Source organism: Armigeres subalbatus, chromosome 1 (genome assembly GCF_024139115.2).
Source record: "Armigeres subalbatus isolate Guangzhou_Male chromosome 1, GZ_Asu_2, whole genome shotgun sequence".
Lineage (NCBI taxonomy): Eukaryota > Metazoa > Arthropoda > Insecta > Diptera > Culicidae > Armigeres > Armigeres subalbatus.
The window spans coordinates 149,793,072-149,809,869 of record NC_085139.1 but is presented as its reverse complement, the minus strand read 5'-3'; the positions used below and the strand labels follow the sequence as shown (position 1 = coordinate 149,809,869).

The 16,798-nt window shown below is 39.2% G+C and overlaps 1 protein-coding gene across 6 annotated transcripts in view; it reads left to right on the top strand.

Moving 5' to 3' along the window:
* Window positions 1-16,798, top strand: part of LOC134205256 (tachykinin-like peptides receptor 99D) — a 153,230-nt gene that overhangs the window by 117,016 nt on the left and 19,416 nt on the right. For all 6 annotated transcript variants that reach the window (XR_009978101.1, XM_062680348.1, XM_062680347.1 and 3 more), the window contains 2 exons: window positions 3,542-3,742; window positions 3,871-4,021. Coding sequence is in view for 5 of the 6 variants with exons in the window: in XM_062680348.1 (XP_062536332.1) it covers window positions 3,542-3,742; window positions 3,871-4,021 (352 nt within the window). In the remaining variant the exon portion in view is untranslated. The remainder of the gene's footprint in view (window positions 1-3,541; window positions 3,743-3,870; window positions 4,022-16,798) is intronic.

Below are 16,798 nucleotides of genomic sequence, written 5' to 3'. Positions count from 1 at the left end.
TCTCAGCTACCGGAATCGTCCTGAAATCTCTTCTGAGATCCTTAGGAGAGCTGGAACTATCTCATAACCTCCATAGCATCCAAAAGACAGTGGTTCTTGGAACTTGCAGCATCGTAAGAAGATTCCTGAACCACCATAACTAATACATCCGGTGCAAACGTTTATTATAGGATTTTAAGTCAACCGGCGAATGAGATCCACAGAGCCTAATCCCCTTTGGCATTCAGATTGCCCGGGGTAGGTGAAAATTCCCAGCACGCTTGCTGAGGAAGTGCCAAAACTCTATAATAATAATAAAAAAAAAAGGTGCTTGGAAACTTATAACTAGATTAACTTTATAGTAAAGCAAAAAAAAAAAGAAAAAAAAAATGTTAATAATATTAATAAATTCAATCAAATTTTAAATTTTACTGGTCACCCTATTTTTTTCACACCCTAGGGATGACGGCGTTAACTGGCGACAGACAAACAAAATAACAGCTCGACCACTGCTGTGTGGTGAGTGCAGAATAGGTACAATGGGAACAGTGGATACAATAAGATAAAATGTGCTCTACTTATCCGTTCCCTTTCTGCTGTTTTGTTTTCGATGTTCGGTCCTCCACTGGATGGGGACCACCGATGACGGTGATTAATAGTTTAATCACTTTTTTATAATGTACGCGCGACCCTTGCCGTACGCACAACTTCTTCGCGATCGTGAATCGCCTTAGGCAATCACTTGTTTCACGGTGGATAACTCAGGATATAAAAAAACTCAATTGAGAAAAAAACTCACAGTGAAAAACTAAGCTTTTGCCTGCGATGAGACACGGTCCTTCACAACCGGCTGCTTCAAACGATCGGCAAAGAATGAATGACTGAAATTTGTTCAGTATCAGAGACTGTGTTTGATAAGCTAAAATCCAATATCAGTGCAAAAATGACTGCTAGTTTAATAAAAAACACATTAATAAAGTTTAAAAAAAAAACTGCTAGTTTAAGCAACTGGTGTGTGACATTTGCAGGAAGTCACACTACAACCTAAGCTGATGATATTTTTCAACTTTGAACATCTTGAAGTCAAGGTTAGCCCCCTTCTGGATCAGCAGGAGCTCTCAGTGTTGAAGCAATTTTAAAATCTCCCTCAAATACGGCAAAAACGTGGAAATACCGAAAAGGTGTTTTTCTCCCGGAGGAAAATTTATGCCACACGAGATGTTATAACCTTTCAATATACCATAATGAAATGGCAAGACTAAAAACCGATTGGAATCCGAAGACGTTCTTCAGTTTCATCTTTTGTTCACACCATTATTGTGCTCTTGGCATCTTCGTTCTGCATACATAACACGCTTGGGATGCCATAATCTTGCGGAATGTAACCTACACCTAAACCCTGCTTATTCAGCTTGTCGATGTTACGAACGTGTACCACCTATCAATGCAGGAAGCATCTCTAAAGCATTGTGTAATGCGGAACGAACGAATAGTGCATCTCACCACAAAGCGCAATCCAGATTGCAACTCTTTTGATCCAGGATGCACCACCCCTTTCAAGTAAATAAAAGAATCAGACGGAAATAGAGCGAAAACATTTCCATCGGAATTGAATGTAATTGCAAATAGGTTTCCAAGCATATCGTTCAGAAATCCGCACACAAGTCGTTCGATGCTCGCAATAATGTGTTTGACAGGGATGAGCATTGTTTTATGGTGATTGCCGAACGAAACACAAGCCAGGCAAACCTTTCAGTTGGGAGGCACGCTAATTGAGAAGGGTCCTGATAACTGAATTCTATTTTTATCTGCAGCTTGGTTTCAAATGATACATGTGTGATAGACGTGCGTACTTTGGAGCAAAGATAGTAAAAGAGCAAAGAGTGAAAATAATTCCTCAATTGACCTTTCTCGTTAACAATATTTATTCCGTCAGTTGATTTCTTTGATTATTCAAGTATTTATATAGCTCTGATCATGAATGTTGTTTTGTGAACCATATAATCAAATATTATCTAATTATCATAAAATAATGCTCCGAAGCCACCTAGTTTTCTCAAGCATAAAAGGGGGGGGATTTAGAAAGGTGGTTTTCACGTATATATGATGTTTCTATGATAGATACATTGGATTAAGTAACCTGTGGTTGAGTGGTAACCTTAGAAGAATTTCGATCCGTGTTGTCGCCTATGAACATAATTAACACGTTGACATGATAAAATGTTTCCGAATCTAAAAGAAAGTTGACATTTATTTAACATTTTCTCGGTAAAATGGATTTGATAAAAAATGACTCAAGGATTCGATAATCTCCATAATGCACCATAAATATTTTAATCAAAACATCATCCAGACTGCTTATTTCATGTACTTAGTTGAGCCTGACTGAGCATCCTAGACTTCGTAAACACAAACAACTGCACGAATTCAATCAAAGCAAAGCCACAATCTCATTTCTATGAGCAACAACTCTGGCCACGCATAACTTGTTTATCGTTTCTCAATATTTCCTTGAAGCAGACAATCCTTGCACATGATACCCGAGATCTTCACGTGCTGCTGCTCAGCGTACTCCAAGCACCGTTGACATGTTCCGAGAAAAAAAGACGACTATCAGCGCAACAATGCGGACAACTAGAAAACTGTCTGATCCGGTACCATAGACCAGTAGCAGCATTTATGTTTTTTTTATTGCTAAAAATATCCTTTCCAGAAATAAAATCAAATCTTTATATCTGCATTACGGTTGACGTAAACCCGATTTTTTTATAAGGGGATGCGTCCCGAGTGAAAAAAAAATTTAGTTCAAAATTTGAAAATCCGTGTAATCATGCAAAATGGGGCAACTTAGCAAAAATTTGGTATGGGATTTTTTTACACCACCGTGTAAAAAATTTCGTGTTGAAACAGAATCGGGTGCATACTCAAATAAGAGTAGCACAACTCCATATGAATCAATGTAAAGATTGCCCTCATGTCATCTGACCAAAAGAATGTGAGCTACGAGCATCGAATGTATGCATGATCAATTAACAAAGGAAAACACAGTTTGTGTTGATTTCTATATATACCTATTAATTTAAAATTACTGTGGATCATTTCGTTAAAATAGGCGTTTGTTGCCTTTCAAATGAATCATTTAGTATTAAAAAATGCAAAGTTTTCTATCGTACACCAGGATATAAATAGCAAATGTGACAATATAGTCTATTTGGAAAAGTCTATTCGGAGCATTCTTTAAAATTCGAAAACAATCTTGCCAAATAGAATATGAGAAGGCGCCAAAAGACAATATATTTGAATGGAATTCTAAAGGAAGGTGAAGCTGAATTGAATAAAATAGCCATTTTAGGAGATATAACATTTAAAATGCTTAATCAAACTTCATTCAGAATCCTTTCCCAGTTCAATTTTGTGGCTACCCTACTGATTCTCATAACCCTATGATCAATTATTTTACACTGAGCTTCTGTCTTTAATTACATATAAATCTTGACTATTGAAGGTCATTCACATTCTAACATTCACTAATGATTTCATTTTTTGGCATATCTCCAATCAGGTACATGGCCATTATGAACCCCTTGAGGCCTCGCATGGGCAAACGTGCAACACTTTGTATAGCAGCTGCCATCTGGATAATAGGAATAGTAATCTCCAGCCCCATGTTGTTGTTCTTCACGACCTTCGAGCTGCAGGACCGAGTAGTCTGCTACTCGGAATGGCCAGACGGGCCTTCGAACCACTCAATGCAGGAATATGTGTAAGTATCGACCCCCTGTCAATTGCCATGGGCAAAAATTAATCTTTGATTGATTTCACTCCTCGAGCTAATTTAGTCCGCTGTTCTCTAATGCGAAAGATATTCCTCTGTCTCTGCCACTCCCCCAGATATAACGTAATTTTCATGTTTCTGACATATTTCCTGCCGATCGGATCAATGTCTTTTACGTACGCGCGAGTGGGACTGGAGCTGTGGGGTTCGAAGAGCATAGGGGAGTGTACGCAAAGACAACTAGAGAACATCAAAAACAAACGAAGGGTAAGTATCCTTCTCCCCCCTTCCACTCCTCCGACTGCGGTGAGCAAATAGACTGAAAGTTTTCCAGTTTTCGCAGTCTACGGCTCTTCGCAGCAGTATAATTTATTTGCCAAAACATTAATCTACTGGGTACTAGGGTGAAGAGAAATCGCTTTTTAGTCTTCCACTATTTGATGACGTGGGTTTTTACGTATCGCATTAGTGTTGTTTGCGGTTAGAACAATCAGAATGATTGAATTAGGCTAATCAATCCACGGGAAGGCCAACAAGAGGTATCAATTTGATCTGATGAGTGTTTCGGCACGAAAGTGATAGGGATTTTTTATTTTGCATTTGTGTTTTCACATAGGCATTTCTTTTGCACGCTACACGCTATTTAAATGATACAGTAAGCCTTTTGTTTTATGAACTTTTTTTAGAAATACTTATTGTACAGTGCGTTACAAAAATTCCAATCCTTCGCACTACTTTTGATCGCTGTCAAAAACTAGCGCCAGGTAGTCGCTGGATGCAGCTCCTTTGATCATTTTAAAAAAAATTAACCGCCACGTGTGTGTAGGATTACTGCAAAGGTGTAGGATTACCAAACTGGAAATGGCAAGATCGGTTATCGGTCTGGTCTAAGATGCTTTTCCACGCGATGGATTCTCGACACCCTGGGGATTTATTTATTTTTTTTATTACCAGACTAAGGCTGGTGCCGGAGTGGCCTGTGCAATACATAAAAGTCTTCTCCATTCAGCTCGGTTGCACTTCGCCAACCACGCAGTCTGCGGAGGGTCCGCACATCGTCGGACCTCCGCAGACTGCGTGGTTGGCGCTTGCCCGCTGTGCACCTGATCGATCCAGCTTGCCCGCTGTGCACCTCGCCTTCTTGTTACCGTTGGATCGTTTTCGAGAACCATTTTCACTGGATTACTGTCCGAAATTTTGGCTACGTGCCCGGCCCACCGCAGTCTTCCGATTTTCGCGGTGTGAACGATGGATGGTTCTCCCAACAGCTGATGCAACTTGTGGTTCATTCCACTCGTGGTTCACTTCACCATAGATGGTACGCAGAATTTTCCTTTCGAAAACTCCGAGTGTGCATTGGTCTTCCACGAGCATCGTCCAGGTCTCGTGCCCGTAGAGAACTATCAGTCTAATAAGCGTTTTTTAGATAGTCAGTTTGGTGCGGCGGCGAACTCTATTCGATTGGAGCGTTTTGCGGAGTCCAAAGTAAGTACGATTTCCTGCCATGATGCGTCTCTGAATTTCTCTGCTGATATCGTTATCGGCGGTCACCAGTAAGCCTAAGTACACGAATTCTTCAACCACCTTTATTTCGTCACCACCGATAGAAACTCGTGGTGGGTGGCTTAAATTGACCTCTCTTGAGCCTCTTCCTATCATGTACTTCGTCTTCGACGTGTTGATGACTAGTCCAATCCGTTTAGCTTAGCTTTTCAGTCTGATGTCCTCTCAAAGTTACGTGCCATGATATCCATGTCGTCGGCGAAACCAAATAACTGGATGGACTTCGTGAAAATCGTACCACTCGTGTCAATCCCTGTCCTTCGTATTACTCCCTCCAAAGCAGACACGAAAGACCATCACCTTGCCGTAGCCCTCTGCGCGTTTCGAAGGGACTCGAGAATGCCCTTGAAACTCGAACTACGCACATCACCTGATCCATCGTCGCCTTGATCAACCGTATCAGTTTATCCGGAAATCCGTTTTCGTGCATTAGTTGCCATAGCTGCCATACCTGCCATACCTGACGTACGGCGAATACCTGGTCTGTGGTAGAGCGTTCACCCATAAATCCCGCCTGGTACTGCCCCACGAACTCTCTTGTATTAGGTGTTAGTCGGCGGTATAAAATTTGGGAGAGTACCTTGTAGGCGGCGTTCAGCAATGTGATTGCTCGGTAGTTGCTACAATCCAGCTTATCGCCCTTTTTGTAGATGGGACACACGACACCTTCCATCCACTCTTACGGCAGAACCTCATCCTCCCAAACCTTGGTAATCACCCAGTGCAGCGCTTTAGCCAGTTCCTCACTACCGTGTTTAAACAGCTCTCCTGGTAGTTGGTCAACTCCAAGGGCTTTGTTGTTTTTCAGCCGGGAGATCTCCTCCTGGATTTCCTGGAGATTCGGGGCCGGAAGTCGCATGTCCTGCGCGCGTGCATCTAGATTCATTACCATACCGTCACCGTTGTCTGCCATATCGCCATTCAGGTACTCTTCGTAGTGCTGCCGCCACCTTTGGATCACCTCACGCTCGTTTGTAAGAAGGTTCTCGTTTATGTCCTTACACATATCGGGCTGTGGCACGTGGCCTTCACGTGAACGGTTTAACTTCTCATAGATCTTTCGTGCGTTATCTGCGCGGTACAGTTCCTTCCGATCTTCCTGCTGACGATGTTTCCTCCGAAAAATCGAGTTTTGTCTGTTCCGCGCCCGTTTGTATCGTGCCTCGTTCGCCCTCGTGCGGTGTTGCAGCAATCTCGCCCATGCTGTATTCTTCTCCTCAACTAACTGCTCACATTCGCCGTCATACCAGTCGTTTCTCTGATCCGGAGCCACCGTGCCTAGTGCAGCGGTTGCGGTGCTTCCAATAACAGATCGAATATCTCTCCAGCCATCTTAAAGAGGCGCTGCGCCTAGCTGCTCTTCCGTTGGGATTGCCACTTCCAGCTGCTGCGCGTAGTCTTGGGCTAGTCTACCGTCTAGGGATGGATAGTGCTTCTATTGTGTTTGCCACACAAGATATGCCAACCAGCGGTAGTTCTGCAGTACTACGTAACATAAACTGCATAAAATTTTGGCACATGCAATTTTAGAAGATGCAATGGTGGAAGTGTGAAAAGGGGGTAGGTGTAAAATTCGGCTCGAAAAAGTTTAATCGTGCATACTTTACAGTTTTTACCACACCATAACATTGTACAAAAATATACTTTAATTTTGAATGTTAATTTCATTATTGAAATATGTATAATACATATACTAACACAATTATCGCTTCAACTGTCATTAAAAAAATGTAGGTTTCGCGAGAAGCAAATTTTTGCATTCATTAAATCCAAGAATTCCACAAATTGTCCCTTTTTCCGGCGAATTTGATTCACAGGTCACCATCAGGGAATCATTTTTTTTATGCACATGCAAAACAAGCAACAAAAAATAACCAGCGACAAAGCTTTGCTTTTGTCATAGATAGTAATGACAAAGATGTTAGCAACAAAAAAGAAGACAAATTTGTTGTGAACTTTTCATTCCGGTATTTTTTCACTAGCTTTATGTACCCGGCCTTGCTCGGAATTGCCAGTTTGATTCACAGTTTCTTTTTCACAATCGGAAATGATAAAACCGAATGGTCAACAGGGTAATTGTGTTTACCTATTCATACTTCATCATTTGATTGAAAGGAGGCTTTTGGGAACATTGACTAATTTTGAAGAAGGGATCGCCTTATTCCGGGCAAAAGTCTATTTCTAAAGAAGAAAAAACATCTACCGATGCCTTATTCCGGGCAAACGCATATTTTAAAAGAAGCAAACACATCCACCATCCAGAAGGAACCACATTAATCATTGCTTTTCACTGAGCAAACTATGATTCCAATGAAGGGTAACAATTATCATTGATTTGAACCCAGCAAATGCATGCTTTCTATGAATGGTTTTCCTGATGCTGGTCATAACTATCCCAAATGCCTTCTCATGTCGAATGACCTTAGACCAAACTGTGTTATGCTAATGGCTTGCTTCATTAAGGGATATGTTATTTTCAGGGAAATGTCGTATTCTGGGATATGTGCATCGGGAAGAATAATTTTCGGGAAATCATTTTCGTTAAAGTCATTTTTGGGGAAATGTTATTTCCAGGAAAAAGGTTTTGGCGAGATTTTGCTGTTTTTGAGGAATTCGGGCAATCGGTTTTCGGAGCATCCCTAACCCCCCTATCGTCGTCTCCTTAAGAAAAAGAATGTGTGTTGGTTGAAATCGACCAAGGGGTTCAAAAGTTACACTGAGTTGATCAATAATTAAGCAATACCACTTCCCCATACCCTCCCTCTTTTTCAAAGAGCATCTCTAACGCTCATATCGTCGTCTCCTTAAGACAAAGAAAGTGTGTCCCAAATTTGGTTGAAAGCGGCCAAGGGGTTCAAAAGTTACACTGAGTTGAGCGATAACATATCAATACTCCTTCCCCCACCCCCTCCTCCTTTTCCAAAGAGCATCCCTAAACTCCTATCGTCGTCTCCTTAAGATAAAGAAAGTGTGTTTCAAATTTGGTTGAAATCGGCCAAGGGGTTCAGAAGGTACACTGAGTTGATCAATAACTAAGCAATACCCCTCCCCCAACACCCTCCCCTTTTTCAAAAAGCATCCCGAACCCCCCTATCGTCGTCTCCTCAAGATAAATAATGTGTGTCCAAATTTGGTTGAAATCGGTCAATGGGTTCAGAAGTTATGCTGGAACATACATACAAACATACACCCGATTCTTTTTTTACACGGATTTTTTTTTACACGGCTTTTTTTACACGGGTTCTTGAAATAACACGGATTTTTTTTTGCACGGTTTCTCGAAATAGCACGGATTTTTTTTACACGGATTCTCGAAATAACACGGATTTTTTTTACACGGATTTATTTTTACACGGAACGCATCCCCCAGATTAACAAAGACCCGGTTACTTTTTTTACACGGATATTTTTTGCACGGCTTTTTTTACACGGTTTCTCCAAATAACACGGATTATTTTTACACGGATTTTTTTCACACGGCACGCATCCCCCGTGTAAAAAAAGAATCGGGTGTATATACAAACATACAAACATTGAGTTTTATATATGTAGATGTCGGGTTTTTGCTATCGTTAGTTCCTGCTTTTATGGAAATATTCAAGAATCTAACTCTGATTACAAAATAGCATCGTATTTTCGGAAATATCAGAGCATGCAAGGCTCAGTAAACCAAAAATCCTTTAACAGTTTTCGAATCATTTTCACGCTTAAAATTGTCTACCGTGTACTTTTCTCACGATATTTCTAGACCAACATTTGAAAAGAGCATAACAGCCAAAATATATTCCTTGTGATTCTTCGTCTGCATATAAAGTTATATATGTGTAAGAAGAATCAGAAGAAATAAATTTTGGCTGTTACGCCTTTTCAAATGTTTGTCTTGATTTGTTCGCTTGAAAGAATTGTACAATGTGCGCTGAAGTACTTTCTGTTTCGACGGCATGTTGTAAACAACTGAACATGTTGGAGTAAAAGTGTGTGGGCGACAATTTTCTGAATATTCTAAGGATTCATTAACATAAGATAATTTTTCTCTGAAAGCATTAATGTTCTCACTGAAAAGTATCGAAGTATTGAAATTCCCTTTTTAGTGGCCACACGTTATTTGCTTCCAAGTTTATCAATTTTGTAGAAGACAGTTTTTTTTACATTCGACTAAGGGGCTGTCCGCAAACCACGTAGACCGTAGACTTTTCCGAATTTTACAAAACATCATATGTGATTTGAAAAATATGGAAATCAACCACGTTTTAAGCAAATCAGTTATTCAATTCCATTTCCATTTAAACATTATAACAAAACTCAAATTTCAAACATAACAAAATCCAACAAAACAAAAATCAATTTGAAACGAAATCAAATTTAATCCTCTGTCTATAACTCCTGAAATCAAATCTCAAAGCCAATTAATTTAATTCCTGTTGAATTCGATTTCTCCTAGAGGTGTGCGCAACATCGCCGACACTTTTGCATCGGCGCGCCAATGATAAAGTCTGCCACGTATCTGACCTGTAATTCTCAACGCCGATTCAAAACTGTGAAAACCGAAGAGTTTTCAGAATTTCGAAAAAAGTTTTGCGTGGAAATTCCGTAAAATTTCCCAATTGATAACCTTGAAAGCTTCCAGGTAATACTCCAAAGAACTCTCCGTGATAATTCCGATGCTTTTCTTGTAAATTCCATGCAATATCCCGCTGAATGACCATCTGTTGAAATCCTAAGATTTTTCTTCTAAATTCCAAAAGTTTCCCCGAGTAATTTTCGGTGAAAATTTGGAATTATTTCCCGAGGTAATTTATAATGGAAATTTATAATGAATTCATATGAAATTTTTTTTCTCTTGCAAATTTGGAGCTTTTTTTGAGGAAATTTTTTAAAAATTTATTGGCATTCCAAAGAATTTTCTGAATAATTTTCGGAAATTATGGAGAATTTGCAGTTGAAACTTTTGTGATCTTCTTGTAAAAAAATTGAATAAATTTCCATGAAAATTAGAAAGGCTTTTTTACAAAAATTGCAAATCTCGGGTACTTATTCAAAAGGACGAATGTGATTTTGTAAACAAAGATTCAAACGTCGATTGATCCAATCTGATAGCACTCCAACGCAAACCATCACCACAGACAGGTAGGGGAAGCCTTCGGCTATATGTTGGTGGTGTTGGTTTGCCTGGGAGTGCCATCAGATTTGACAAATCGACAAATCGTCGAAAATTTTTCATCGATAATTCCAATAATTTTCGTTAGAACTGCCGAAGAAATTTACGAAGAATTTTCGAAGAAATTTCGAATAATTTTGCTTATTTTATGCATCTCGAGAAAAACACACATATTGCGGATTCCTGCTGGTTGCCTGTCAGGTAATTGCGACAGCCACTAAATACAACAGAGTCAACCTTCCCGATCGTATATACTTGCCATGAAAACACTCTCTATGTGTTCAGTGACTCCGGTGGTCTCTCACTAATACAATCGAACTCTGCCCAAGTAACATTTTAAGTTTTATTCTTCTCTTGGAATGGTTTTCAATAGAGGCCTGAATAAGAGAAACGCGGATAGGTATGTGCCGCCAATCGAACCGTCAAAAAACAGCAGCCAATCAAGTAGGAGACCTGTCAAGCAGCCAAAATGTTGGCTCAAATATTGAAAACGGCCAAATTCGATTTTATACCATTTTTAAATAAACAAAATTGAATGTATTTTACATTAGTTTGCAATAATACATGCAAGTCATTTATAGATTATGAAATGAAATTCCATTGTTTATTGGATTCTATTGTTATGTGATGTGGACACATTTAATAGCGGATTGTGAGATTTTATCTACATAAACCATTTCTTCCTTTTCATGTGTTGTTCTTTGATGAAGAAGATTGAATGCAGTGTTGGCAGAGTCATATTTCCTATCCGCGTTTCTCTTATTCAAGCCTCTAGTTTTCAAGATCAAATTATAAGAACTCACAATAAACCCTCGACCACACGACAACCTTCTGATGACCACTAAAAGAGTATTTGGAAAAGATATTTTAGTTACTAGATAAAGATTGTCGCTGTCGTCGCTGTCCGGAACATCTTTGCTGGCGAGGATAGGGGAGCTAAATGTCAAAGAAGGAAAATCCATACGATTTGACAGGTATGTACCACACATGTTTCGGACAGCAGAACAAAGGGAACCGAAGCGACAATCTTTATCTAGTAACTAAAATATCTTTTGTATTTGGAAAACCTTTTAAAACAACCCGCAAAAAAGGGAATTTGCCTGCGGCAGCTGTCATAAAAGTTGCTTTGAAAAAGAGAAAAAAAAACATCACAGAATAATAATAGGGGAAGAGGCCCCAAAACGCCCCCCCCCGATGCAAAACGCCTTTTGTGGTTTCCCTCATATTTACCGTCATTAAGATGGCCGTAACAAAACTAGATCTTAAATTATATAGGTTAGGCGAAAAAAGTTTCAAAATAGTGTATGAGAAGGTCGGAAAAACCGAAAATTTCCATATTTTGAAGAAACATCTAACTTTTGGCGAGGCAAAACGCCCTAGTGGCACAAACCTATAATGTACTTGCGTCTCCACGCACTATACATACCAGAATACTGATTCGCCGACGCGTGGTGCTTTGTTCCCTAGGAGCTGCCAGATGAAAGGCGTTTTGCCTCATAAGTTTTCCGGCAACAGAATATCACCACTTTTTTGAAATGTGAATATTATCAATATAATTTTTCGAATGGCATCAACTAGATATCTTGTTTAACTGATGCATAATGTAAAAATACCCATGAATAGCGTTACAAAAAAGACAATAAAGCAGTGTTTGCTTAGATAGGGCATATTGCCCCCCCTTCCCCTAACAAAATGGATTGTAGATGAAAATGACAACAACAAAATATATTTTCCATGGTTCTTTATTGAACTGAGCTGCGCGTTCAGTTTTATTGTGAAACCTAGTAAAAAAAATGAGATTGAGGACTAGGCGCCGACAAAATTATGTAGTTCTGGGCAATACACTGGACATAATTATAACATCGATATCCCAAATATTCACTCTGCTGATTTTCCTCACCAATATATTTGCAATTCTTACCAATTGCTTAAAAAGTTCTTCATGCGGCGTAAATATTGTCTAGAAGTGAATTTCAGTGATGAATTTCACTGATTTGGAAATGCTTTTCTATTTTTAATACTGCCATCATGCATATCGAACAGAAAAATGTTGCTCTCAACGAACACAATGCAAATATTCTTATAGTGGTTATTCATTCGACCACATTACAGCCAAAAATTTTGGTTTTGATCGAGCATTGAAAATATGACTTATTACGCTCTCAGTCACAACCGTAGAGCTGTCCATAAGATCAATCAGCATTTGACGTTTGAAGCTTTTTCAGCAGATTTATGAGAGGTTTATTGATAGCAATAAGAACGCTAATAGAACATAACAGGTCATGGTGACTGCTGTTATAAATCCGCTATAAGAATTAAATAAATCTAACAAGCATTGAAATTGTTACTTGGATGCTGTTAATTGGCAAAAACACGTGATTTTGTTTTCAGCGGGAAAATTCTCCCTATCTTTTAACCCGGTGGCCATCTTGACGTTTACCTTCTCAGTCGACCCTACGAGCGTAAGATCGCCACGGTATTCTAGAAAAAGATAAGTTCTTAATTTCGGAAATTATTTCGGAAATTCCGAATAATTTCTGAAATTAGGAAAAAAAATCGGGGACTTCCCAGAAAATCTCCAGTGAATATTCTGTAGCGTTTCTCGTGGAAATTTCGGAAAATTGCCTTTACAAGTTCCAAAGAATATCTTTTGGGCATTCCAAAGACTTTTTCTTGGATATTCCAAAATGCTTCCTTTGTAAATTCAATTAAAAAAATCCGTTGAAGTACGACATTTTTTCTATAGTTTGCAAAGAAGTTCCTAGTTTCTTGTAGAATCTGCATTAAAATCCAAGTGAAGAATTTGAATTTTTTTCGAAAGTTTTTATAGAATACTTTGGAGAATTTTTCTGTTTAAAACAGAAGAATTTCCTGGTGAAATTCATGATAGTTTTAAGCCGTAGTTCAGACTTTTATTTCAGGGAAATTTATTGCATTTTTATGGAGAAGCGCAAGAGATTATTATCCTAAAAAAATCAAAGTAGTGTACTTCGCTCAAAGCTGCTGTGTAAATCGTTCGTTTTCAAAAAAATAAAAAATAAGTAAATAAAAAAGTTCACGAAGACTTTAGGAATACACGTTGGTTTCATTTAGAAATTCGACTGAGATTAAAAAATGGCGGCAGAAAATTCCACATGTGTTGTACGGTTGTATACTATTTCACCGAAAACCATTTGGCGGAATTTTTTTTCGCGGTACGACATTTCGCGGAATGTATCAACTCACCGAAACACATTTCGCGGAATGCACCTTTTTTCCGAAAGACATTTCGCGGAATGTACCTTTTCACCGAAAATCATTCCGCGGAATGCCATTTGGCGGAATTCAGTTAGAATAGTTATCATTCAAATAATTACAGATTTCTACTTAATTGCATCAAATCCGGGCAATTTTTTGTTTGCATTTAATACAAATCCGAACCTGACCCGTTCCGAGAATTTCGCGTCGAGACCGACATAATTTAATTATTTTAGCCCGCACACAATTTTTCCCAGAAAAAATCAAACTAGATATTTTCTGGTTCTCTTAAAATTGAAAAAAAATGTAAGCCCAAACAACAAACTAGCCTCACAATTAACAAAACTGAATAAAATAATTTGCAGTGTTTTATTTCTCAAACCCGTACCCGACCCGAACCCGATATTGTAGTAATTTTGCAAACCCGAACCCATCGGGTACGGGTTCGACTCGACCGTATCTACCGCCCGTTATAAGGCGAAAGGAAATGCTAATGTTTTCTTTCAAAGAACACGTCTTCCCGGTATAAGGCGAAGGGAAGGGTAACGCCTTCTTTAAATGGATGCTTCTGCCCGGTATAAGGCGAAAGGAATTGATAATGCATTCTTTAAAAGGAGTATATAGGTATAAGGCGAAGGGAGGGGTAACGCCTTCTTTAAATGGATGCATCTGTGAAAGGAGTTGGTAATGCCTTCTTTAAAAGAATGCGTCTGCCCGGTATAAGGCGAAAGGAGTTGATAATGTCTTCTTTAAATGGATGCATCTACCCGGTATAAGGCGAAAGGAGTTGGTAATGCCTTCTTTAAATGAACGCGTCTGCCCGGTATAAGGCGAAAGGAGTTGATAAGGCCTTCTCTAAAAGAATGCGTCTGTCCGGTATAAGGCGAAGGGATGGGTAACGTCTTCTTTAAATGGATGCATCTGCCCGGTATAAGGCGAAAGGAGTTGATAATGCCTTCTTTAGATGAACGCGTCTGCCCGGTATAAGGCGAAAGGAGGGGTAACGTCTTCTTTAAATGGATGTATCTGCCCGGTATACTGCCCATGATCGCATATTTGTAACACTCGCATTTTTGTTCATTTTGTAAAAAGCCTGTGAATCGTTAAGGAATCTTAATTTACTGCATCTAATCCCACAACAGGAAAATAGGCTTTACTATCTTGCTTATCTGTGGTAAGCTGAAAATGATTGAGTTTGTGGGAAGGATTGACAAACGATTTACAAAATCAACCAAAATGCAAATGTTACAAATATGCGATCATGGGCAGTATAAGGGGCAATTGAAATTTTGAAAACTACTTCTAAATATTCTGGGAGGCGTTCCTTAGCCGTGCGGGAAGATGCGTGACTGCAAAGCAAGCCTATGCTGAAGGATAGTCTCGTTAATCTCGTGTTAAACGAATGCAAAACAAAATGGTAACTTGGCTTAGAGACCTCGCAGGTAATAATGTCGGAATGCTGAATGAACAAAGGCTATTATTATTAATATTCCGCGAAATGGTGCATTCCGCGGAATGCTACATTCCGCCAAAAGTCATTCGACGAAAAGGTACAATCCGCCAAATGCCGTACCGCGAAAAGTTACAAACCGCCAAATGTTATTCCGCGAAATGTTCAACCGCGAAAATGTATTCCGCGAAATAGTTTTCGGTGAAATATTATACAATCGTGTTGGGTTGTATACTATTTCGCCGAAAACCATTTCGCGGAAATTTTGTTCGCGGTACGACATTTCGCGGAATGTATCATCTCTCCGAAACACATTTCGCAGAATGCACCTTTTTCCGAAAGACATTCCGCGGAATGTACCTTTTCACCGAAAGTCATTTCGCGGAATGCCATTTGGCGATATTCAGTTAGAATAATTATCATTGAAATATTTACAGATTTCTGCTTAATTACATGCAATTCTTTTGAATTGTGATTTAAATAATGAAAGATAATTCTTTCTTTGAATGACCGCATCCGGTCGATATAACACAAAGTGAGAAAACAAGGCAACAAGGCAACAAGAAATGGACACATTTGCTCGGTATAAAGAAACGAAAAAAGGTAGTCCCTTTTATGGATTAACGCATCTGTCCAGTATAAAGCAAAGGGAAAGGTTAAGCCTACTTTGAACATATGCGTCTGCCCTAGAGATATTCGGGTTTCACATTTTGCAAACCCGAACCCGATTTGTAAATATCCTTCAAACCTGGACCCGACCCGAACTCGGAATAGTTTTCACTCGAGTACCCGAGAATTTTGTAATCGTAAACTTGTACTTTTTTTTTTTCGATTTAAAAAGAACCAGTAAATATCAAGTTTTCGGGGCAAAACTTTAGTGCGGGCTTAAATAATTAAATTATGTCAGGTTCGGGACATAATTTAATTATTTAAGCCCGCACTAAAGTTTTGCCCCGAAAACTTGATATTTACTGGTTCTTTTTAAATCGAAAAAAAAAATGTAAGCCCAAACAACGAACAAGCTTAACAATTAACAAAACTGAATAAAATAATATTCAGTATTTTATTTCTTAAACCCGTACCCGACCCGAACCCGATATTGTACTAATTTTCAAACTTGAATCCGACTCAAACTCGTCGGGTACGGGTTCGATTCGAGTTTCGGGTTTCAAAACCCGAAACCCGACCATCTCTAGTCTGCCCCGTATAAGGCGAAATGAGTTGATAATGTCTTCTTTAAAAGAACGCGTCTGCCCGGTATAAGGCGAAGGGAAGAGTAACGACTACTTTAAATGAATGCATCTGCTTGGTATAAGGCGAAAGGAGTTGATAATGCCTTCTAAAAAAGAACGCGTCTGTCCAGTGTCAGGCGACGGTAAGAGTAACGTCTACTTTAAATGAACGCATCTGCTTGGTATAAGGCGAAGGGAGGGGCAATGCTTTCTTTAAGTGGATGCATCTGCCCGGTATAAGGCGAAAGGAGGAGTAACGCCTTCTTTAAATGGATGCATCTGCCCGGTATAAGGCGAAAAAAGTTGATAATGCATTCTTTGAATAGATGGGTCTTCCCGGTATAAAGCGAAAGGATGGGTAATGCTTTCTTTAAGTGGATGCATCTGCCCGGTATAAAGCGAAG